Source organism: Danio aesculapii, chromosome 14, assembly GCF_903798145.1.
Source record: "Danio aesculapii chromosome 14, fDanAes4.1, whole genome shotgun sequence".
Taxonomy (NCBI): Eukaryota; Metazoa; Chordata; class Actinopteri; order Cypriniformes; family Danionidae; genus Danio; species Danio aesculapii.
In genome coordinates this window covers 41,708,736-41,734,221 of record NC_079448.1, presented here as the reverse complement: position 1 = coordinate 41,734,221, position 25,486 = coordinate 41,708,736, and the positions used below count along the sequence as shown (strand labels likewise).

Below are 25,486 nucleotides of genomic sequence, written 5' to 3'. Positions count from 1 at the left end.
TATATTACCCGCCTTGAGCTCAGTCACAGGAGGAGACTGTCACAACGTGCTTCATTACGCCCTCCAAAGACACAGGTAGTGAAAGTCACAACACAGAGCGAGAGGATTTTTTTATGTCACCCTGTGCTGAATTGATTTCTGTGTGAATCTGCTGTCAAAGGCAGGTTTGTCGGCCTCGCCATAGTATCAGTGAGGGAATGCAAATGCATCGAGCTGGTTAGACCTGTGCTAGTCAGGACTACATCTGACAAGCATCTGTAAGGATGTGCTACCAGGGGCGTCGCTAGACACAATTTACTGGTGCATGTGCCCTATATTTATATATATTTATTTGCTTTTGCTCACCCTTGTATTAGTCTGAAAAATGTTAGGAGAAATGACGAAGAATGAAGGCTGTATCCACTCTGAATACAGTAACTGAACCTTAAAAATGTTGATTTATTAGCTTAATTTCATCACACTTGTTCAGAGTCACAAAACAGGCACCAGTTGTCATGATTACCACAACACTTTGGGCAGTTGCCCCCTATGAGCTACTGAACAGGGCAATGAAAACAGTAAGCAAGCAAACAAGTAATGCCACGTTCAGATTGGTAGCGATCGAGTTTGCTATCCTGATGTTTTTATTTCTTCAATGGAAATGTAGGAATTATTTCAAGTTTGACACCTGGAATGGATGTAAACACTGATAGATAGCGAAATATTGTGTATTTTTAGCTGCTAAACACTTGGAACCAATGGTGTCATTCAGATTCATCTATTGATCAGCTTCTGGAAGTAAAAGTTCAGCTTGTGGAATGGTTGCAGTAGTGTGGTACAACAAGTGCTTTAAATATCCAGATTTCACTTCAGTTACCTTAGACGAGGAGATAACAGAGAGAGAGAACGAAAGGCAATGAAAACAGTAAGCAAGCAAATAATTAAGTAATGCCACGTTCAAACTGCATGATTTTAGCCCCGATTTTGACTCGCCAACAGGTTTTGAGAAATCGCAGACAAATGAGGTAAAGGTAAATCGGTGCACATTCATGTGAGTAACAATCACACATAGTGAACTATCAAAGACGCGATCTGAGAAAATCACAGACGAGTCGCTGACACCCATGAGATATCTGGTATGCTAAATATCTGGAGCTGTCGGCGATTCAAAAACATGCCATTTGTAATGTGTTCTTGTTGAAAATAACATCTGCGATCACCTACAGCCAGTGAGAGAGCAGCACCCACTAGTGTGGGTATCTGCAGGCCAGCGGGAGGATGGTGGAGAAGTTAAAAGCGCTTCTTTTTAGTCTATTTGGACCCCAGAAATGGAGGAAAAACTAGTGTAAATTTGGCAGCAGCACCCGTGTTTGTTTGACGCATCACCTGAGCAATACCACAACTGGATCGAAAGATAAAAAAGTTGAAGAAAAATTGCTAACTCCTTTCAAAAGCCAGGTGAGAAAAATAAGTACATTTTCTACGAAAGGTTTCTTTCGCATTATGTAGTTAATAACAAATAATTTACTATGTGACCTCAAGTTGTTTCCATATCTCTTCTCGCATAATAAAAACGGAAGCTGTTGCTGAATAAGAGTGAAACTGCTGAAAAATTAAAACCCCCAAAATGACATGATTACATACATTTAAAAAAAAAAAGTTCAATTTGTGGAAAGGAGGTCGATTCACATGTGAATCTGTACAGTGGAGAAGCCAGTCAGCAGATTTAAATAAATATTTAGCAGTGTTTGCATGTCCTTTATGGCACAATTGATTCAAATAAATGTAAAGTAGCATTCATTACAAGTTGATTTAAAAAAGCATCTGAATTGTTTTACATGTTGTGATTTTTCTTAAGTTAAATAAACATCTATTTTCCATTCATTCATTCATTTTCTTTTCAGCTTAGTCCCTTTATTAATCCGGAGTCGCCACAGCACAATAAACCGGCAACTTATCCAGCACATGTTTTCTAGCCGCAACCCAGCTCTGGGTCATACACACTCAATCACACTCATACACTACGGACAATTTAGTCTACCCAATTCACCTGCACCGCATGTCTTTGGACTATGGGGGAAACCGGAGCACCCTTAGGAAACCCACGTGAATGCAGGGAGAACATGCAAACTCTACACAGAAATGCCAACTGACCCAGCCGAGGCTCGAACCAGCGACCTTCTTGCTGTGAGGCGACAGCACTAGAGTTTGCATGTCCTTTACTACATAGGATTCATTAAAATAGAAGTAAAATAACATTCATTACAAGTTGATTTAAAGAAGCACCTAAATAGTTTTGCAATTCGTGATTTTTTTTTCTGTTTAATAAAATATTTCCATTCATGTATTTCATCAATGAAGAAAGGTACAAAAATGATACAAAAATGGTACAAAAAGGTACGAAAAGCTAAAAATACAGTTCATACTGTATAGGAAACAAATACATATATAAGATACATGTACGACCTCACGCTACCATTATAATGGTAGCGATTGAGATTACTAATGTTTTGTTTGGCCTCTGATGTTTTTATTTCTTCAATGAAAATGTTGGAATTATTCCAATCTGGTCACCGCATTTGGCACCTGGAATTGATATATAAACACTGATCGATACCGAAACATTGTGCAAAAAGAAAGAAAGAAAGAAAGAAAGAAAGAAAGAAAGAAAGAAAGAAAGAAAGAAAGAAAGAAAGAAAGAAAGAATACTAATAGTGCACTGTATGTGGTAAGTACATATGTGTATAATAGCAATATTGGTAAACCTGTAAATATACACTGGACTGAACATAATAAAGTGTCAACACCTAATAATGTTGCTAGTATTCTGCTAGCATATCTTCAGGATTCCATACATAGTATAAAGAAAAGCCATTTTATTCTGAAACTACTCATTGAATCCAGGTGCGAGTCACACCAACTGAAGCCTTGTGCACTACGCAGAAGTAACTCATCTAGAGGGAAGCTTAAATATTTGAGATAAAGTCAAGACAAAGGCTAGCGTTAATGGGATTTGGTCAATATCGGAAGCAAGTCTAAAAGCCCTTCCAAGTTTAAGAACCCGGCACCTAATCATGCTCAGTAGTAAAATAAAGCTCTGCCTCACTCTTTATTATTCATCAAAATCATAGCTTCTGTCAGTCACAAGCAGGCTACCAGATTTGACTTGTCATAAAAAATGCCCTTTATATTCTTGGCCTTTTAATTATACATTACTCAGTCTCTTTATATATTGAATAGCGCTGATCCTGCATGGAGCCTAGAGGCAGTTGTCTTTCTCCCGCACTCTGAGTCTCTCTCTCTCTTTCTGTGCCTAATTTCCTGTTGCCCCCCATTCGGCTTTTCAGCTCAAAATCCTTCACACGGAAGTAGAGAGCTATTGGTGTGAACAACAACAGAAATGGAAAGCAGGATGATTTTGGTATCAGAGAGAGAGAGAGAGTGGAAGAGAGAAATAGGCGGAAGTGGAACAGAGATGTGTGAAGGGTTACGCGCTGGAGTGTGACGAAAGTAGAGGAGAAATAGTGAAGCGGATTCAAAGGAGAGAGAACGAAAGAGGAAGAGGGAAAGAAAAGACTAAGAAAATGAGAAGGATAAAAAATCGATAGGCAATTGAAATGCTTTTTTAGTGTGAGATGCCCTCTTTTTCACCAAATTATTGGCACCGGTGCCAGGCCCAGTGTTTGGCTGTTGATTATAATGGTAGCGATCGAGTTTGCTATTCTTATGTTTGTATTTCTTCAATGGAAATGTGGGAATTATTTCAAGTTTGACACCTGGAATGGATGTAAACATTAATAGATAGCGAAAGATTGTGTATTTTTAGCTGCTAAACACTTGAAACTAATGGTGTCATTCAGATTCATCTATTGATCAGCTTCTGGAAGTAAAAGATCAGCTTGTGGAACGGTTGCAGTAGATAATAATGTGGTACCTCAAGTGCACTAAATATCCAGATTTCACTTCAGTTACCTTAGACGAGGAGACAACAGAGAGAGAACGAAAGAGGAAGATAGGAAGACTAATGAAATGAGAAGGATACAAATCGATAGGCAATTGAAATGCTTTTTTAGTGTGAGATGCCCTTTTTTTAACCAATTTATTGGCACCGGTGCCAGGCCCAGTGTTGGGAGGTTGATTATAATGGTAGCAATCAAGTTTGCTACTGTTGTGTTTGGATTCTGATGTTTTTATATCTATAATGCAAATGTGTGAATTATTTCAATCTGGCCACCGGGTTTGCCACCTGAAATGGATGTAAACATTGATAGATAGCGAAAGATTGGGTATTTTGGTAACACTTTATAATAACTACACACTATAAATCATTTATTAAGCATTAGCAAATAGTGAATTCATTATCTGTTAAGCATTAACTCTACATTAATAGACGTTAGTAAGCAGTTTATAACTGCAGCTACAAATGCTGTGTTCTTGACTTACAAACATATTTATAATGTGCTCAATAATTGTATTTTCATACTTAGTTAATGATTTATTTTTCATTACTAAATTAAGTAACGCATTATTTACAAACCATTTGTATTTAAAGTAGTTGAGGGTTTTTAGGATCATTCAGAATGAGTTAGTAAATGATTAATAAACTATTGAAATCAACATTTACATATCTTATTATTCAGGCATATACTAATAGTTAACTAATATGTTAATAAATGCTTTATTAACTCAACTTCATGCAATTTTGTGACCTAATCTAAAGTGAGGACTATTTATGCTTAATAAATCCCTTATAAATGACAAATTAAGGCTCAGTTAAATTCTAAACAGGAAAATTGACATTATTTATTCCTTTTCATTTAAAGATACACAAATAAAACTGTATTTCAAATGAAAAATAAATCTTTGCAAACTTATCTAAAATAAAATAACTGTAGAGTTTAAACACTGCATCTTATTATATTGTTAAATTATTATATTGTTGTTGTTGTTTTATCCAGTTTTATGTTGTATTTTGACACTACTGTTATTCAGCAATGTTTGAACTTTACAATAATTTTATTTTTTAGAAAAGATTGCAAAGATTATTGTTCATTTGATACTGAGCCTTTAATTGTCATTTATAAGGGATTTATAAAGCATAAATAGTCCTCACTTTAGATTAGGTCACAAAACTGCATGAAGTTGAGTTAATAAAACATTTATTAACATATTAGTTAACTATTAGTATATGCCTGAATATTAAGATATATAAATGTTGATTTCAATGGTTTATTAATCATCTACTAACGCATTCTGAATGATCCTAAAAACCCTCAACTACTGTTAAATAAAAATGGTTTGTAAATAATGCAATACTTCATTTAGTAATCAAAAATAAATCATTAACTAAGTATGAAAATCCAATTATTAAGCACATTATATAGGTGCTTATAAGTCAAGAACACAGCATTTGTAGCTGCAGTTATAAACAGCTTACTAACATTTATTAATGTAGAGTTAATGCTTAACAGATAATGAATTCACTAGATGCTAATGCTTAATACATGATTTATAGTGTGTAGTTATTATAAAGTGTTACCGGTATTTTTAGCTGCTAAACACTTGAAACTAATGGTGTCATTCAGATTCATTCTCTATTGATCAGCTTCTGGAAGTAAAAGATCAGCTTGTGGAACGGTTGCAGTAGATAATAGTGTGGTACATCAAGTGCACTAAATTTGCACACATCAGTTTAGTTACCTTAGACCAGGAGATAGCGGAGAGAGAATGAAAGAGGAAAATAAGAAGAAAAGACTAATGAAATGAGAAGGATAGACAAAACAATAGGCAATTGTAATGCATTTTGAGTGTGAGATGCCCTTTTTTTCACCAATTTATTGGTGCCGGTGTTAGACCCAGAGTTCGGCTATTGATTATATTGGTAGCGAGTTAGCTATATTGATGTTTTTATTTCTTTAATGGATATGTGTGAATTATTTCAATCTGGCCACCAAGTCTGGCACTTGGAACGGATATAAACATTGATAGGTAGCGAAAGAGTATGTATTTTTAGCTGCTAAACGCTTGAAACCAATCATGTCATTCAGATTCATCTATTGATCAGCTTGTGGAACGGTTGCAGCAGATAATAGTGTGGTACGTTAAGTGCACTAAATTTGCAGACTTCACTTCAATTACCTGAAACCAGGAGACAATGGAGAAAAAAATGAAAGAAGAAGATGGAAATAAAAGACTAATAAAATGAGAAGGATACAAATTGATAAGCAAATGAAATGCTTTTTTAGTGTGAGATGCCCTTTTTCACCAAATTATTGGTGCCAGTGCCAGGCCCAGTGTTTGGCTGTTGATTATATTGGTAGCGATTGAGATTACTAATGTTTTGTTTGGCTTCTGATGTTTTTATTTCTTCAATGAAAATGTTGGAATTATTCCAATCTGGTCACCGCATTTGGCACCTGGAATTGATATATAAACACTAATCGATACCGAAACATTGTGCATTTTTAGATCCTAAACACTTGAAACTAATGGTGTCATTCAGATTCATCAATTGATCAGCTTGAGGAACCGTTGCAGTAGATAATAGTGTGGTACATCAAGTGCACTAAATATACAGACTTCACTTCAGTTACCTGAAACCAGGAGCCAAAGGAGAGAACATAAAAGAGGAAGACGGGAAGAAAAGACAAATAATATGGGAAGGATAAAAATTGATAAGCAAATGAAATGCTTTTTTAGTGCGAGATGCCCTTTTTCACCAAATTATTGGTGCCAGTGCCAGCGCCAGTGTTTGGCTGTTGATTATAATGGTAGTGATCGAGTTTGCTACTGTTTTGTTTGGCTTCTGATGTGTTTATTTTTTCAATAGATATGTGGGAATTATTTCGAACTGGCCACTGGGTTTGGCAACCGGAATGGATATAAGCACTAATAAATAGCAAAACATTCAAAAGCTAAAGGGCATTTTTAGCTGCTAAACACTTGAAACTAATGGTGCCATTCAAATTCATCTTTTGATCAGCTTCTGGAAGTAAAAGATCAGCTTGTGGAACGGTTGCAGTAGATAATAGTGAGGTACACCAAGTGCACTAAATTTTCAGACTTCACTTCAGCAACCTGAAACCAGGAGCCAATGGAGAGAAAATGAAAGAGGAAGACGGGAAGAAAAGACTAATGAAATGAGGTTACAAATCGATAGGCAAATGAAATGCTTTTTTTGTGTGAGATGCCCTTTTTCACCAATTTATTGGCATTGGTGCAAGGCCCAGTGTTTGGCTGTAGATTATAATGGTAGTGATCGAGTTTGCTCCTGTTTTGTTTGGCTTCTGATGTTTTTATCTCTTCAATAGATATGTGGAAATTATTTCAATCTGGCCACCAGGTTTGGCACCTGAAATGGATATAAACACTTATAAATAGCAAAACATTCAAAAACTAAAGTGCATTTTTAGCTGCTAAACACTTGAAACTAATGGTGTCATTCAAATTCATCTATTGATCGGCTTCTGAAAGTAAAAGATCTGCTTGTGGAACGGTTGCAGTAGATAATAGTGTGGGTACCTCAAGTGCACTAAATTTGCAGACTTCAGTAGCCTGAAAACAGCAGTTAATAAAGAGACTTGCTAATTGGCTGAGCCAACATTTGGAAGTGTTTCCATTTCTGCAAATCATTATGAGCTATTTTTAGTGATTGACTGAATATGAAAATAAAATATCACTATTTTGTGCTGCTTTTTTATTTGATTCTTTTGTAATTGTACTTAGTATAATTTTGTTCCATCAATTTCATGCTGTTCCTCTAATGATCCAGAACAGTTTTTGTGCCACATGAATATAATTCTGAAACAGTATTTCTGCTTTTTTTGGGAATAAAAGAGTCAAGAAAAACATTAACTTTATTACGATTCCAACACAACACCCACCACCTTCAACTCTTCCCCCGAAAAAAAAAAGATCTCAGTTAGAATCGATTCCTCCTTACAACTGCAATTATATTTATTGCATCAAAGCTCTGTTGTGATTTTTTATCTTCAACAACAGTGTCATATGAACAAGTCTCATAACCATCAAGAATAATGGAGCAACTCCATTTTTTAACTGATTTTGAACTGTGTATGATTAAAAATTATTCAGAGTTCAGTGAACAATGAATGAAATCAATACTTATTTTAAACATAGCCTGGAGTACAATGCGATTTTTAGCTTTTAGGTTTATAACATTTTAGGTTTATAATAGAATAACATCATTTTCATATGCATGATATATTCAAAGGGATAGTTCACCCCAAAGTTTAAAAATCACTCTTTAATTACCCTCCTAAATAGATTCCGAAGAACAAACAAATACTCAAGGACTCAAGAAAGACGATGATTACAGATTTTTAGAGTTCTTCAAAATATCTAATTTTATGTTTAACAGAACAAAGAAAGTCAGACAGGTTTGGGACAAGTAAATAATGAGAACCATGGTTAGATTTTCAGTTTTGGGTGAACTATTCCTTTAATATGAATCATTTTTAACTTGAAAATTAGGAATTTTCAGGTCCACAAAACAGACGTGTAAACGAATAACCAAAATGCACATAAATGTTTCCATTTTAGTTGGAAATGTTGTGTAAATGCCACATCAGTACTCACCACAATTCCAAACTGCTCAGATTCACAAAGCTCCTCATATTCGTTCTTCAGCTCGGCCAGATTGCTCAGCTCTTTCTGCTCAGGAAGGTTTTTGATCAGGTTCTGTAAAGAAAATGCACAAACACACCCATCAGAGCCACAGGAGAAAACACCTGCTGCCTGCTCATTTGCCAAACCATCGCAGAGCTGTGAGTGACAGCAGAGCATGGTTTAAATGAGGCCATAGTTTTATACGCCATTGTGCCTTATGCTGGAGGTCTGAAATACACTAGCGATTCACATAGAGACTCCCTAATGTTCACATCTTTCCCCCATTACCGCACACTGCCAATTTCAGACTGCAGACAGAGCGAACACGCTTTCTTTAAGCAAGCACGGCCTGATTGGGCTTTAAAAAATCTACGCCAGCCCAATTCAAGCAGAAATATTCATGCCGGTCTTGACTCCATCTTTGTTTTCGTCAGCTTCCTAACATGCTGGTGGATAGAGTCAGCGCTCTCCAAGGAAAATCCACCGCATTACTCTTGGAGCTCGGCTGAGGTTCAAAGTTTTACAGTGCTGAACAAATGACGTTCAAGGTGACTCTGAGAAATGAGGGAATAAATAGCACCCCCGCATCATTTAATATGTCACTGAAATGTCCCTGATGTTTATGGCTTTCTTTTCCTTTCAGACAATTCAAGTGTTTGAGCCAAAATGTGCCACTAATGTCAGGAACTCTATCGCCTTGCTTTTTCGCCACCCAGCCCCCCAAAAAATACTTTCATATTGCTTGTCCGATTTTGCAATTACCCCTAAGAGTAAAAGCATGCTGTAGGTTATGTGGGCGAGTGAGAGAACCCTCATTTCCTCTAAATGCTAATTGTGCTCATAAAGGTCAGCTGAGTGAATGAAAAGGAGCATGGAGACTTTCTTTTTTTTTTTCCAAAGAAGAGATGCCCTTTACATTGGTAGACCTCCGTCTCTCATTATGTCCTCTAATTTGGTTGGCATGAGCGGTTGTAGTCACATGGTTAAACGTAGCCACTCCTGCTGGGTTACAAGCTCCAGTTGATGAGAGGACCGGCATGAGTGCCGCAACTTCAAAATACTGTAAATACACAGCTGAAAAATTAACAATAACTGCCTCTCTTGTCCTCTCAGCTGGACGCTTGTCCTAAACCTAGTCAAATGCTTTTATGTGGTCTCTCTCTGAAATAACTTCAAATGTCCTGCTGACAATAATAAGTCTGACGCAACACAAAGCCAATGGACTGACACCTGGATCTTGAACAAATTGGGGGTATTTCTGGCACAGTGAGATTCTGATGAGCTTTACTCAAATAAATAATGGATAGAAATCTCTCATGTACAAAGGGATGTTCAGAAAAGAAAGGAAAATGTGATATTACTATAAACTAGGCCTTTAAGCTCTAGCGAGTTTGCTACTACTATTCTCAATAGTAAACAACGTAGAGAATGTTTTTGTTCTCTCTCTACAAGATGTGCGCTTGCTTTTGATGAGACGATCATTAGCTTTGTTCTTTCTGGAATAGATGAATATATGCATAAGCAAAACATTTCTTTAATGGATGCCTAACACATCCACTTTCCCTGGTTCAAAGCGAAGAGGGACTAAAATAAAAACGTGTCAGAGGCCTGCGATTGTCTGGACAATGAGATAAAACCGTCGGTTCACTCCATCATCTCAGATGCTAAATTAAATAAATGTGCTTTGAGATGTTTTAGAAAAAGCCTGCTATCGAGTAGCAAAGATCCGCCACGTTAGTGGGAGGGATTACGGTAAAGCGGCCATTCTCTCGTCTGAAAGAATCTGAGGAACATTAGCACGGCGGTTCGGCTGAGGAACAAAGCTCCTCTAAACAATGTATCATTGATTTTGAATGAAGCGCAACAACACAGCGGCACACCATTCAGCCACAGCAATCATCATTGCTAATGTGCCGCCAAATCTCATTATTGGAGTTGTATTTCTCCATCGCCACTCGCAGAGACGAGACAAGCGATTAGGGTTTGCCATTGCCTTTTTTTTTCAAAGGCATCTATAGGACAATCCAAATGGAGCGAAGACTGTGGAAAGATGTAACAAATGGGGCTGAAGGGAGTGGATGGAGAATGTGGTTAATTGTTAATGCGCTCGTCTATGGTTTACATAATTATCGGAGTCCCGCATATTGAGTAAATGACATGCAAGCAGAGCCATATGGGAGGGATGGCAAGAGGCGGCTGAACCCTGAATGAATCAGTCTGCTCTCTCCAGGCCTCCAGACTCAATCTGCATCTGGGAGGGGGGTTAGTAAAGCACGGGCCCTAGCAGACAGCGCATGCTATGCTAATAATCCAGCCATTTGGACTCTCTCTGCAGGACCAGATATGCAGGCTGCCATGCTTTATATTTCAAGATGTTGCTTGTCTTAATGTTGTTTCAGTCTTTACGACCTCATTTACTTCCATAATGCATCTTAGTGTGAGGCAGTGGTACTCAATCAGGGGGCTGGTGGCCCACTAGGGGGGCTTACCAAACTTCCGATGCTTGCAATACTAAAGCAAAAAAAAAAAATAAAATAAAATAAAATAAATAAATAGAGTAAAATATATGAATGAAAAAATATTTTTAATTCACCCTGTAAAAAAATTGTATTATCTTTGAAGAAGCAGGGTCCCCACTCTGTTGAAAAATAATAATATGCAGTCTTCTAAAAACACTGTGATTTATTCAGACCTAAAAAAGTAAAAACTACTTAAAAAAGGCACATTGATAAATTAAGACTCCTGAATCGATTGATTGATTGATTGATTGATTGATTGATTGATTGATTGGTTGGTTGGTTGGTTGACGGGTTGGATGGTTGGTTGGCTGTTTAGTTAATTGATTGGTTGATTGATTGATTGATTGATTAGATGACTGGTTGGTTTGTTGGTTGGTTGACTGGTGGGTTGGTTAGTTGACTGGTAGTTTGGTTGACTGGTTGGTTGGTTAGTTGATTGATTGATTGATTGCTTAATTGATTGGCTGACTGGTTGGTTGGTTGGTTGACTGATTCGTCGGTTGATTGATTGATTGATTGGTTAGTGGACTGGTTGATTGACTAGTTGATTGATTGATTGGTTAGTTAAATAGTTGATTTATTAATTGGTTGATTAATTGGTTGATTGATTGATAGATTGATTGATAGATAGATTGATTGATTGATTGATTAATTGATTGATTGATTGATTGATTGATTGATTGATTGATTGATTGATTGATTGATTGATTGATTGATTGATTGATTGTCTTTTCAAATTACTAGTTTGGGTTCAATAAATGTAGAAATAGAAAATGTGAAATCAAAATAATTAAGGAAATTATGCAGAATTTTGCATAAACAAAGAGCAATTATTACTACAACTACATGCATAACCAATAGCGACATAATTATTGTTACTACTACTACTACATTAACTACTACTTCTGATCTGAATTCAATCTTGTATGAAACAAACTTTTTGAGATTAAAAAAAAAAAGCTTAAAATAAAATTTAAATGTAAAAATAGGGCAAACGAGTGCTTTATATGTTAAATATTAAACATATAACAGCATAAATGAAATCATATACATTAAAACAGTAAAAGTAAACACTAATTTATTATTTTCCCATTTTGGATTTACAATTATTTTAAACTGCAATTGCATTGGCTTTAAGTACAAAATAGATATCAGTTAATGCTAGAGCCTGATCTTCAATGTTAAGCGCAGCACCATATTAAGGTGCAATTACTTGTGCTTTGGTACGTTTCCATGTAACTGTTAAAACATGGAGAGTCTGCAAGTGTAATGACTGCCAAGTTCTTAAATGATACAGGAATTAATCCAGTGCTGGAAGAGGATCCAGAAGAAAAGTGAGACAGAGACGGCTCAGAATCGGTAAACATTTTGACTGAATGACAATATCTTTGAGGCTTCCAGCAGTATATTTTCATCTCTGATGTCGACGTGTTCCAATCACACACTCAACCTATGCCAAAAATAACTAAAATCACAACTGTAAGTCTTCTGTCAAAACAGACACTCCGGCTATGTTGAGATTAGCATAAGAGCAAACTACTCTCGCTTCTGCTGCAGTATACAGTATAGTTAGAATATATGTAGTGTCTAGTATGCTTTGAATCCCCTCAAGACATTTGCCAACATCTGCAATATTCAACAAAGTGCACTGCATGGAAGACTGTATCTCACAATGCCTTTCATATATCCAGTGCAACGAATAAAGCCCTTTTTGACTAATGTTTCTGTCAAAAAGCAGATAGTTTTCTTATTTTTATCCAGTTTTTTGTAAAATAAGTAGTGATACACTAATATCCAAACTCTTGCCAGCAATTATGAGTTTGTATTTGCTGTGATATTATGGACAATAATGAAAAACTAAATAAACAGCAACATTGCTTGATGTACGTATGGAGCAGGGTTGTTACTAAAATGAAACTTTAAAAATAAATGAATAATATAAAAAAATGTATAATAATTCATTTAGCAGACATGTTTAAGCAAAGCAACGTACAAATGAGGATAAAATAAGCACTTCAAATATTGTAACATACATACAAACACATATTGTACATATATACACGAACATATGCACACAAAGAGGATAGAGTCTGGTGGTAAATGCCATGATCACCAGCGATTTAGCCTATGCATATCGCTGGAGAACTACACATCTTCCACCACATGAACTACAATACCTTGCGCCAATCAACACAATGGACACTCACTCACACATACAACTGAAACTCATGATCAATGATTACCTGGACTATTAAGAGACCTCTCATTTTCGCACACATGGCTGAGTCTTGTTTTTCTGTAACACCACGATGCATTTCTTTGTTTAGTCTTTTCCGTGTTTGATCATTGCCTTGTTTTACCATCGTTTTTGATTATTTTTGAAGAAAAAAATAATGTTTTATTGAAATTACTGTTGGTCATTGGATGGATGCCAGCCCAAATTGAGTAGCTTTACTTGAACAAACCAGAATTAAGACCTGTTTAAAATTATTTAAGACAACACATTATGTTTATATTATATTTAACACATTAAATTTAAGGCTTATTAAGGCCTAAAATTTAGGTTTTGAAATTTAAGACATTTTAAGACCCAGTGGACACCCTGTGTTTCATTCAAATGCATTAAAATGCATTACCTATATTCACTGAGAAATGGATAAAAATATTCATTTTCAAAATGGGGGGTACTCATTTATGCTGAGCACTGTACATACATGCACACATGCATAAAGCGCACAGTGTTCTCTAAGTAATAATATAATATAATTAATAATAATAATCCAAAACACAGTCTATATGTTTAATTACTGCACTCATTTGAATATCCATCAGCGCAGGGTTTGTTAACCCGACAGGCGAGACAGTCTGCACATCACTGGCTGAGAGAAAGAGAGCAGCCATTACAACAAGCACACTATGCTTGGATAGATGGAAATAAATTACTCCCACGGACGTCTCTCCCCGGCTCAGCAGAGCATATGCCCAACGGTAAAGTCAGAAACGAGGGAAGATCAACAAATCTCAAATTACCCTCCCAGGGACAGCGCAATCAATAAAAATGTTCTCCCAGCAATAAACTCTTTATTAAACTGAAAGAATTCACCAAAGGAGGGGCGAACAGGGGGCTGTAACCTTGCCTGTGTGTGATGCCCAACTCAGAGCTCAACCAGGCAGGTCTGCAGTGGTAAAGCTGACAGATGCGATTGTCCGTTCCATTGGCCTCTGTTTTGTTTTGGATTTTTTTTTCCCCCCTTCTAATTGATCTGTTCTTCATTTTTTGGGACGCATCGCTGCATGCAGTTCAGTCTTTCTGCTGGCCGGGCGCACATGTGAAACATTATACAGTCGCCATCCTGCCGTGCCGTCTCAGCAGGTCTCGGCACAGCTTTCGGTAAATCGTTTCAGGGACCTCAGTTTAAATCAATACCGGAGAACTGTGAAACACATCCAGACGGGCTCAAAATATTCATACATGATGGGCGCATTTGTTCGTTTTAGTACCTACAGTGCCCTCCTCTCCTACTGGCATTTTTGGCAAATATCAGAAAACTGTGATAAATGACTTGAAGTTTAACCTTTTAATCGTTTGCTCAAACATATTGGGTACGTCGCTCTCACTGTAAAAAAAATCTGTGATTTCAACAGTAAAACCTGTAAGCTGGTTAACAGTAAATTTCATTAATACATACAGTGTGGACTTTTGGACTTTTCCAGAATTCCCTGCATAACACTTAACTTTTTACGTGTTTTTTTTGGTAACACTTTATTTTGAGGGTCCAATTGAGTATTAGTAGACTGTCTGCTTAAAATCTGTTGATTCTGATATCCTTCAACAGACATTTAACTGATTATAAGAAACTTCGCAAGTACATGTCAACTTACACTAACCCCAACCCTGACCTAACAGTCTACTTATAATCTAATGGGAATTAGTTAGCATGTAGATGCAATGTAACTTAATTCAACAAACAGACCAGCAAAATAAAGTGTGACTGTTTTTTTTTGACATAACTGTGATTTTTTTTTTTTTTACTTTTTTCCCTCAGTTATGTGCAGTAGAGTTTTCTGTTTATATATATATATATATATATATATAGTTTTCTTATTATATATATATATATATATATATATATATATATATATATATATATATATATATATATATATATATATATATATATATATATATATATATATATATATATATATATATATTTATTTTTTTTTTTACACATACCTAAACATTATAGTATTAATAACTAATTTCTAATAACATATTTATTTTATCTTTGCCATGGTGGCAGTACATAATAATTTTACTAGATATTTTTTTTCAAATACTAGTTACTAGTATTCAGCTTAAAGTGCTATTTTGGGGTTTCCACCTGGATTTTGCTTACCCATATTAAAAAGCCTCCCAAATCCACATGCAGAGGTGTAGATGCAAAAAAAAAATTGTATCATTCTAAAAACCATTAGAATTTTCATAAAACACTATTGAACGATTAAAACAATTGTATACATGTATGTTGTCTGTGTTATAATAAACCCCTCCAAAACAGAGGCTTGTAAACTCTGATATTGTAAAAATTGAAAGTGTACCTTATATGTTCTGTGTGGTCTAGGTTGCTGTAATTTTTTTTGGTGGTTCCTGCACATGTCAGTAATCAGAAAAAAATTAAATGTCTTTATCATAATCTATGCAAAAGTTATTCTATTCCAACTGATGATAGAATTGGGCCAGTACAGACCTTTAAAATTTTTAAGAATTTAAAGAATTCGGAAGTAAATTACATCACAAACCCAGTACTGGGTACCCAGAACTTAAGAGGTAACTAGATAAATTGGTTAATTAGACAAGTTATGATAATTAGGAAAGTCATTGTATAACAATAGTTTGTTTTGTAGACAATCGAAAATATATATATATTGCTTAAGGGGGCTAATAATATTGACCTTAAAATGTTTTTTTTTTTTTTTTTTTATGTAAACTGGTTTTATTCTAGAATATAAACATTTATACAAATATAAACATATATACAAATATATACAAAATAAAAAGTTTTCCAGAAAAAAAAATATTAAAAGAAATACTGTAAAAAAAAATCTTGCTGTCAAACATAATTTGGGAAATAAAAAAAAAAAAAAAAAAAAATCAAAAATTTTTTATGTCAATTGTATGCTACCATGATGGTGTTTAGTAGTTGTGTGAATGACACTGAGCCTATGTATTCAAAAGATTGTTGTGCTTCACAAAATAGAATTTGGCTATATTAAAAAAAACAGCTAAACACTGAAATGTGCCCACCACCAAATTTCCACCATCAGGAAAGTAACTGAAAAAAATCCAGTCAAACTGGAAGAGGATGTGCATCTAACTGTTTGGATGATGGTTCGAATGGCCAAAAAAATTCTCTAGAATCACAACTCAGGAACTGCACTATAAAAAATACTAGGATCAGACTGCTGGGTCATTAAATGGTGTTTTTGTTGTATTTTTCATTTTCCAAAAATCCTGAGTAGTTGTTTTCTTATTTTGTTCTCACCATTTAAATCCTAACATATGCTCCTTCAAGCAAGAGAAACAGTGTAAAAATGAGTAATAATTGACATTGTTTAAATATATAAAGTGTAAGTAGGAAAATAAGCTATAAGTCTCCGTTATTTGTCTGTTGTTGTTAGTCATTTTCATGAAATATATATAAAAAAAGATTTCATAAAATATTTTATATTGCAGTATATTTGGTGTATTTGAGTGTGATCAACTTGATTAGCTAAACACCATGCACAGCAAATCATACTGAACAAACAAATCATATGACTCATGAACACAGAGTCATCTCAGCAAGAGATTTGTTCATTTTATACTTACCGCACAATTGCAACTACAATTAATTTACCACCCTAGTCTTCATTTCTCTTTTATTAACTTCATGGTTTGAGTATATGAGAATCTGACCTGTCAAAAGAACAATGGACTCTGATTTCATTATAACATCATTTCGTTTGGAACAAACCTGTTGACTTAACCATTTGTCTTAAAACTTGGTGCTAATTTCCTATCAAGCCTGACGAATGTATGATTATTTTAATTGACATTTTAATATACTTCACTTCAGACATATATAATATACTAAACAGATGAAAAAATTATATACTAAATTAAATTAATAAGCTAAAGCATGAGATTGTTTGAACCATGCTTGATTGACTAAAAACAACCCATTAAATGGTTTAATGTATAAAATCCAACAAGCTGGGTAAAACTAACCTATAATCTGTCCTGTCCACTATTAACTCAAGGTTGGGTTGCTAAAAAATAAATAAATGCATTTTTAAAGTTTAGTTGGCTCATGAGGTCAGATCCATTACATCACCACCAAATTTTGGAAAGGTTTTCAAGAAAAAAGCCTCCACCCACATCCATAAAAACTCTTCAAAATATAAGTAAAATATCAAAAACTTTAACAGTTTAGATATTTTCCCCATAGCTTTCTTTGCTTTTATTTACCAAGAGTATCAATATTAGCATACGACGCTGTATTTTACTCCTGTGCACATAACAGCCTTCTTTTAACAAGAATGCTACAATAATCTCCTTGAAGAAAGCGTAGATATCATGCAACACAAATGACTCAATGCGTTGCCTCTTTGAGAAAGAGCAATAAACAGCTCAAGATAAGAGCAAGTCAGTTTTTTTACGCACAATGTAGAGCACATGATTCAGAGTTGCATGTGTTTGATGAGTTAGTCACCTTATCTCTTAGAAACCTAATACACATGGGGACCCCCACAAAAAAAATATATATATATATATATACATATATATATATATATATATTTACATACATAGTATTGCAATTACCATGACACCGTCAATGCAAACAGCTTCTATCCAATTAGGGTGCAATACAGCATCTGTCTAAAATTAGGTCATATTTTTTTAGCTTTTTTTTTTTTTTTTCACAGCTGTGGCTCACGATTTAATAACACAGGGCTGCAACTGCCAGTGTAATCACACACTTCCCAGGAACTTGCACCAAAACACAGCTGACTATTTTAAGATATATATTGGATATGGTAAAGGGAACAGTTTTAATAAAGCAGGCATTTAAGGGAATAACAACAAATCATTACTATAGGGGAAGTGTGAAGGCGATCTTGGAGACAGACGGTACAAAACACATCCACAGGAGAATAGTTTTCCTCAATGGGCACAACATGTGGCATATTAGAGGGTTTGCGCAGACGGCATTAGGGTAATCTAGAGAGTCACACTCTTGACAGATCCGAAAGGGATCTTTACTCTGTTAAATCAAACTAACACCTCAGACTGTCACAGACACTAGCCACAGTTGGAGACTGACAGGCGACAAACCTGGGGTGACAGAAACTGAAATCGCATTAAACTAAATGAGAAATAAAAAAAGAAAAGAAAGAAAGTGATTATATTTGGGTTAGTGAGGGACTGAGCTGGCAAAGCTGACAGACCTGCTATGACATTAATTTAGTCTTTTTAGAAGCATCATTTATTTATTTATTTATTTATTTATTTATTCATCATTTCCAGGATATGGAGAACACTGACACCTGAGCAGTCTGTTTTTTATTGTAAAGGCTCAAAAAAAAAAAAAAAACTATAGGATGCAATGTGAACTGTGTAAGTTAATGTTATTTGATTAATATTTATAGTATTATTAAAGTAAATCATTTGTCCATGGGAAAAAAAGAAACAACAATTACAAACAAACAATTAAAAATATACACTACCTGAAAAAAGTCTTGTTACCTATCCAAGTTTTAGGAACAACAAATAATAACTTGACTTCTAGTTGATCATTTGGTTTTGGAGTGGCTTATATGAAAGGCAAAAGCCTCTAGATTACGCGTATTTTACCAAAATAAAAACTTATCAAGCATTGATTTTTAATTATTTAATTACGATAATTAGGTCTGACTTTGCCCTTGTCTTGTCACTTAACAGAAATTATGTCCAGTATACAATATAAAGTCATGGTGTAGTGGAAAAATAATTAATATTGTATATGACTCCCATGAACTTGGACGACTGCATCCATACATCTCTGCAATGACTCTAATCACTTATTAATAAAGTCATCTAAATTAACAAAGAAAGTGTTTTTGCAGGACTCCCAGAGTTCATCAAGACTCTTTGGATTCATATTCAGTGACTCCTCCTCCATCTTACAATAATGTTCATGTCTGGTTACTGGGCTGATCAATCCTGGAGCACCTTGACTTTCTTTGCTTTCAGGAACTTTGATGTGGAGGCTGAAGTATGAGAAGGAGTGCTATCCTGCTGACAAATTTGCCCTCTCCTGTGGTTTGTAATGTAATGGGCAGCACAAATGTCTTGATACCTCGGGCTGTTGATGGTGCCATCCACTCCTCAGACTTCTCGCATGCCCCATACTGAATGTAACTCTAAACCATGATTTTTCCTTCACCAAACTTGACTGATTTTTATGAGAATCTTGGGACCATGTGGATTGCAATAGGTCTTCTGAAGTATTTGTGATGAGTGGGATGTAATTCAACAGTTTTCCAAATGATTAACTAGAAGTAAAGTTATTATTTGTTGCTCTTATCACTGAGATCAATGGCAAGACTTGTTCGATTCTTGGATTCTTGTGGGCTTTCAAAAAATGAAATGAATGAATAAATGAAACAACAAAAATTATTACTGGTATTATTGTTGTCATCTTTGTTGTTTTGTGGTTTATATTTTCTAGTTGTCTTTTTTAGTAATATGAATTCTTAATTTTTTTCTATTATTTTCACAAAACTACACGTGTTATTGTGCATTTTTAGCATTTCTAGTAATTATTTCTAGACAATAATTTTACGATTTAATGTAACTTAAAATTAAACTAAACAATAATAACAAAAATAATAATAACTATTATTATTTTTATTGTTATTATTATTATTATTATTATTATTATTATTATTATTCTATTTATATATATTATTTATTTATTTATTTATTTATTTATTTATTTATTTTATTTCATTCTTGTATAACTCAATTTTACAAATCTTAAATAGTATATATATATATTTTAAATATATATTTTAATATTTTTAATGTATTTTTATTATATTTTATCCTATGTAACAAAATGTACACTTTTTTATTTTTTAAATGTTTAATTTTTAACTAGTTCCTACATATTTTATTTTACCACCATGCATTTGATCAGTTCATATTACATCTTAAATAATGCCAAACAAATCAACATGACAGTACACCACATAAACAACACTGTGTCTGAATTACCACTACACACAGACAACCCTACAATGCAGCCCAAAACAATCTGAGCATCAATTAAACTCAAGGGGGGGTGAATGCTGTTTTCTGCTTAGACGTTAATCTGGAAGCCTGGCACACCTCTGTACTTCTCGTCCTGTCCTGAACGTACCTTCTTCGCTATGCAAACGACAGCTAACAATACACCAGCCTGCTCCAGTCACCTGTTGTTAGTCTCAAGAACAAAGGCTGGCACCGTCGCCATGCCCCGCAACCATCCAACGAGCCAGGTAATGAGGGCTCATGAATATGGATGAAGGTGATGTCGAAATGGCAGACGATACGGGTGATTGACAAACAAGATAAACAATAATAACAAGCAAGGGCAAACACGAAACCCGCAAGCATGCAGAGAAGGCCATAGCTGACAGGGCAGACATCAGGATGGACAACAGGCTTCTCAGAAAAAAAAGCTACCAAGATTTCAGTCAAGGACGCCGCCTTACATCACCCTAATAAGCTATTAATGCGATGCCAGATTTCTAAGGACCCAAGAATGCGATACTGTCATCTCTAACGCCGTGGTGCTGTATCACGCAGGACGGAGAGCGTGGATATTTGTCATGGCTACGCATTATGTATTGTGGTAAATACTTTATTAGCTGCTGTTATGATGCTACGGGTGGAACACAAAAAGACTGCAAGGAGATATGATTAAATAATAAGCAGAGGCTGATTCAATAGTGCTTTTCATTTTGTTTGATGCTGTTAATGGCGTCATTTTAGACTTTTTAGAAGATATAATATAACTTAAGAGTTATGGTATGTCTCTCAAAATGTTACACAATTCAGATCAAATATATTGTGCATTGATTATTAGATATTATGCTTTAATCAGATTTTGGACAGAGGCAAAAAAAAAATTGAGTCTCATTCAATTCAACTGAGGGTATGCACAAATGTTAGCATCAAACGTGCATAAGGACATTTTGTAGTAACATTTATTCTAAATGCATAATTAAATTCAAGGACAACTTTTACCACTTGTACATGTATGCCTGGGGCCTTATAAGCATGTAAAGCCCATATATTTAATTAGATATGTTATTTATTAGGGTGGGTGAAAAGTAACTAGACATTAAAAATGATAATACAGTATAATTAGAGGACCAAATAAATAAATAAATATATACATAAATAAATAAATGGAGGTTTATTTATAATTTTAAATATATAAAAATGGCCTACACGGTGGCTCATCGGTCAGCACTGTCACCTCATGCACGTGCAAGTTTTCACGAGAAGTTTAAATGAGCGTATAAATATGAGAAATGTATGCAATTGTTAGTGGATGAGTTTTTGTGTTTGTCTCTTTGAATGCAAATGAGATCCTGCTTCCTGGATGGCACAACAACTTGGTAAATGGCTTCACAACAACTTGGTAAATGTCCTTGAGTGGTCCAGCCAGAGCCCAGACCAAACTCCTACTGAACATCTCTGGAGAGATCTGAAAATGGCTGTACGTCGTCGCTTCCCATCCAACCTGATTGAGCTCGAGTGATACTGCAAAGAGAAATGGGCAAAAATTCCCAAAGACAGGTGTGCCAAGTCTGTGGCATCATATTCAAAAAAGATTTGAGGCTGTAATTACTACCAAAGGTGCATCAACAAAGTAACAAAAATAAATGAACTTAACCCATTTTTGAAATAAGGCTGTAACATAAAAGCATTTGGAAAAAGTGAAGCGTTAGGAATACTTTCCGGATACACTGTATGGTGATGTAATTCTGTTATATTTTTTGTCCGTAATTATAAATAATTAAATAAATAATAAAAAACAAAACAAAAAAAAAAACAATATATATATATATATATATATATATATATATATATATATATATATATATATATATATATATATATATATATATATATATAAATAAATGCATCAAAGTATGGACTTTATTTGAACCTTTATGTCTTTTATACAATAAAATATTTCGGGTAATAAAAATATTTCTGGTAGACAGCAGCACAGAAATGAATAAATAAATAAATAAATAAATAAATAAATAAATAAATAAATAAATAAATAAATAAATAAATAAATAAATAAATAAATAAATAAATAAATAACATTTTAAAATAGGTTTTTTCTTCTTCATTAAAAATTACTTGTTTTGTAGAATGTTTTTGTTATTTTTTATTAATTGTTTTTATTTAATTTGTTTTTAGTAGAGTGAAAGTCATTTAGATCCAACGCACAATTTGACTCCACTGGCTTCACTTTTTAAAAGAAAAGAAAGACCTATAATTTTGGAACAAGAAAATAAATAAATAGATACTCAAATAAATAAATAAATACATCAAAGTATGGACTTTATTTGAATATAGATTCTATCTATATATCTATCTATTCTATCTATATCTATCTATATCTATATATATATATATATATATTTATATATCTATCTATATATATATATATATATATATATATATATATATATATATATATATATATATATATATATATATATATAGTGAAAGTCATTTAGATCCAACGCACAATTTGACCCCAATGGCCTTACTTTTTCTGAAAAGAAAATAAAGTCGTACAATTTTGGATTGGAATTTTCAATCTCTTTAATATATTAACACATCACCTCAAGTCTTCAGAGCTATGAGGTTAACATAATAAATATTAGCATAGCACTAATGTTTTGCCATGATTTGTGGCTTATTATAATACCACTGAATGCAAGCATTTTTTTCAAGATCCTGATGGCATCAAGTGTAGATATTTGAAAGAAAAACCTGCAGAAAAGTACTCTGACCAATAGGAATCATAAAGCGTACTTCACAAGAATGGAATCGAGCATGGCGTATTTCCATCTTATCAACTCAGGGATCAAAAATACATGAGGTGCTAAAATGAGAAAAATGGGAAGTATGGAGTTTCTTTGAATACTGAATTGCACAAGGGTACATGTTACATTAGTACATTTCCTTTGCAGTAGTCGAACGGTCAATGGGGATGAATCCTAAGGAATGATTGGCATAATTCATAACAAGGAGAAGGTACTGCAGGGGCATACTAATGTGCTGAGGACTGTCACTCAAAATTGAACCGTTTCTTCACTCATAATGCGTCCATTCTCCCAGGAAATAGCCTATGATATATAATTACAGAAACACAGGGGCGACACCACTCTGCGGTTCAGCCGATGCAATGACATATCCGATTGATGATGTCACCGCGGGGCTCAGGGGAAAACGGGATTGTTAAAGGTCTTGTGAAGTGCCAGGAAATGTGCAGCTTTGTTCGATGCATGATGCAATTTCAACTGAAACATAAGGACAAGGCAGGACATGTCAAGTAGTTCCTCCTCTTTTTTTTTTTTTTTGAAGTAACCAATAGTGCTACAGGGTTAAGTGTGCATTTGAAGGGTCATAAGATCTGATTAGAAGTTAAAATATGAGATGGTGTCATAAAAAACATTGATTGTTATTGGAAGAAGTGAGAAATTGCAACATGTCAATGCTTATGTCTACCAAATAGATAACTTTAACCCTTTCACAAATAATTTTTAAATACTCCTAATGACCTCCATGAGTGAGTTTTATATTGTGGCCATTATTTAGTTATTTAGAAAGCATCACTTTAAAGTTTCCATGCAACAAGTTCATCGTGTGACACACCACGACCTCAAAGAGTTTTGTATTTATATGATTTTTTTCTGCAATATTGACATTTATTCTGAATATTCTGACTCTCAAAATATAAAAGAACATTTATTTTAGTTATTTTGTTGTTTAAACAGTTTAATGATGATTGCATGATTTCATATACGATGGGTGATGGGTGGTTTTGATATATGATATCCGATGGGTCATATTCCTATCAAGTGGCAACATCCCGCTCTCCCCGTGAAGCTAATACAGAAGTAACTGAAACTGCAATTCATTGAAATTCCACTAGTCCTGGCTCCAAAATAGAGCACATTTCTATTGAACACAATGTTAAAATGGCCAACTTTACAGCAGAAAAAAAAGGTGTTTACAGCCTGGTACAAAACTTTGATGTATATAGCTAATATTCCACTTCATGACAACTGTGAGGGGGTATATATTTATTTTTTTATAACTCATCCGTTTCATTTATATAAAGTTATATTAAGTCTGAATAATCAAAAGCATGGCTGCTTGAATAACAGCTAGGTCTCGCTGGTTGCCGTCATGTCATTCTGGCTGATTAGTCACTGAACTCAGAATATACATCTTATTTTTGTTTTGTTTCATGCAGCTTTACACAGTCAATTGCCTTTTGGTATTATTTCCTACAATTATCAGATAATATGGCATGCTGTGCACTTAATTCTGCTCAGCAACCATTCAAGTGGCCTCCATTTCCCAGGTGAGAGAAATTCTTATATACTTATTTACCATATCTATAAATGTTTTTGCTTTATTTAAGATAATTTATCATTTATAATTTTCTTTATAACTGTAAAGCACTCCAGAATATGACAGATTGATTAGCTGTAGGCTATAGAACAGTCATCTGAAATGTTGTCATACAGTGTTATGCCTGGATTTCATAGCCTTGCATTTACTAACACAGACTATATTTGAAGTATTTGGAAGTAATTCACGTTTTCCTCCAGTAGAAAAACGTCATAAGAACAATATATATATATATATATATATATATATATATATATAATTCAGGAAGGTTAACAATTCTGACGTCAAATGTATGTTTTGAATGTCTGAAAGTTAAAATAAAAGCTATATGTAATAAAACCCTGATAAACTGTGATTTTGGTGCCTCTTCCTGTGCCTCATGTGTGCAGAAAACCTGATAAAAAAAAAATCTGGTAAATAAATATGAATAAATATTTCAGGAGGACTTTGAATAGACATCTGTTAATGTACTTCCAGCCCAGGCTATTTGACCTCGTCTCACATGTATCAGTCATTTCCTCTTCTATGCCTGAAGCCCTTGCTTGGAGGACTTTCCACAATGACTGGCAGACACAGTCCTGGTGAAGAGCAGTACATGAAGCAGGGCAGACTGACCAGT

General features: G+C 34.4%; 1 protein-coding gene across 6 annotated transcripts in view; it reads right to left on the bottom strand.

Moving 5' to 3' along the window:
- The window catches only part of diaph2 (diaphanous-related formin 2), a 763,661-nt gene that overhangs the window by 323,905 nt on the left and 414,270 nt on the right, over positions 1-25,486 (bottom strand). For all 6 annotated transcript variants that reach the window (XM_056472168.1, XM_056472167.1, XM_056472172.1 and 3 more), the window contains one exon: positions 8,578-8,679. In XM_056472168.1, coding sequence (XP_056328143.1) covers positions 8,578-8,679 — 102 coding nt within the window. The remainder of the gene's footprint in view (positions 1-8,577; positions 8,680-25,486) is intronic.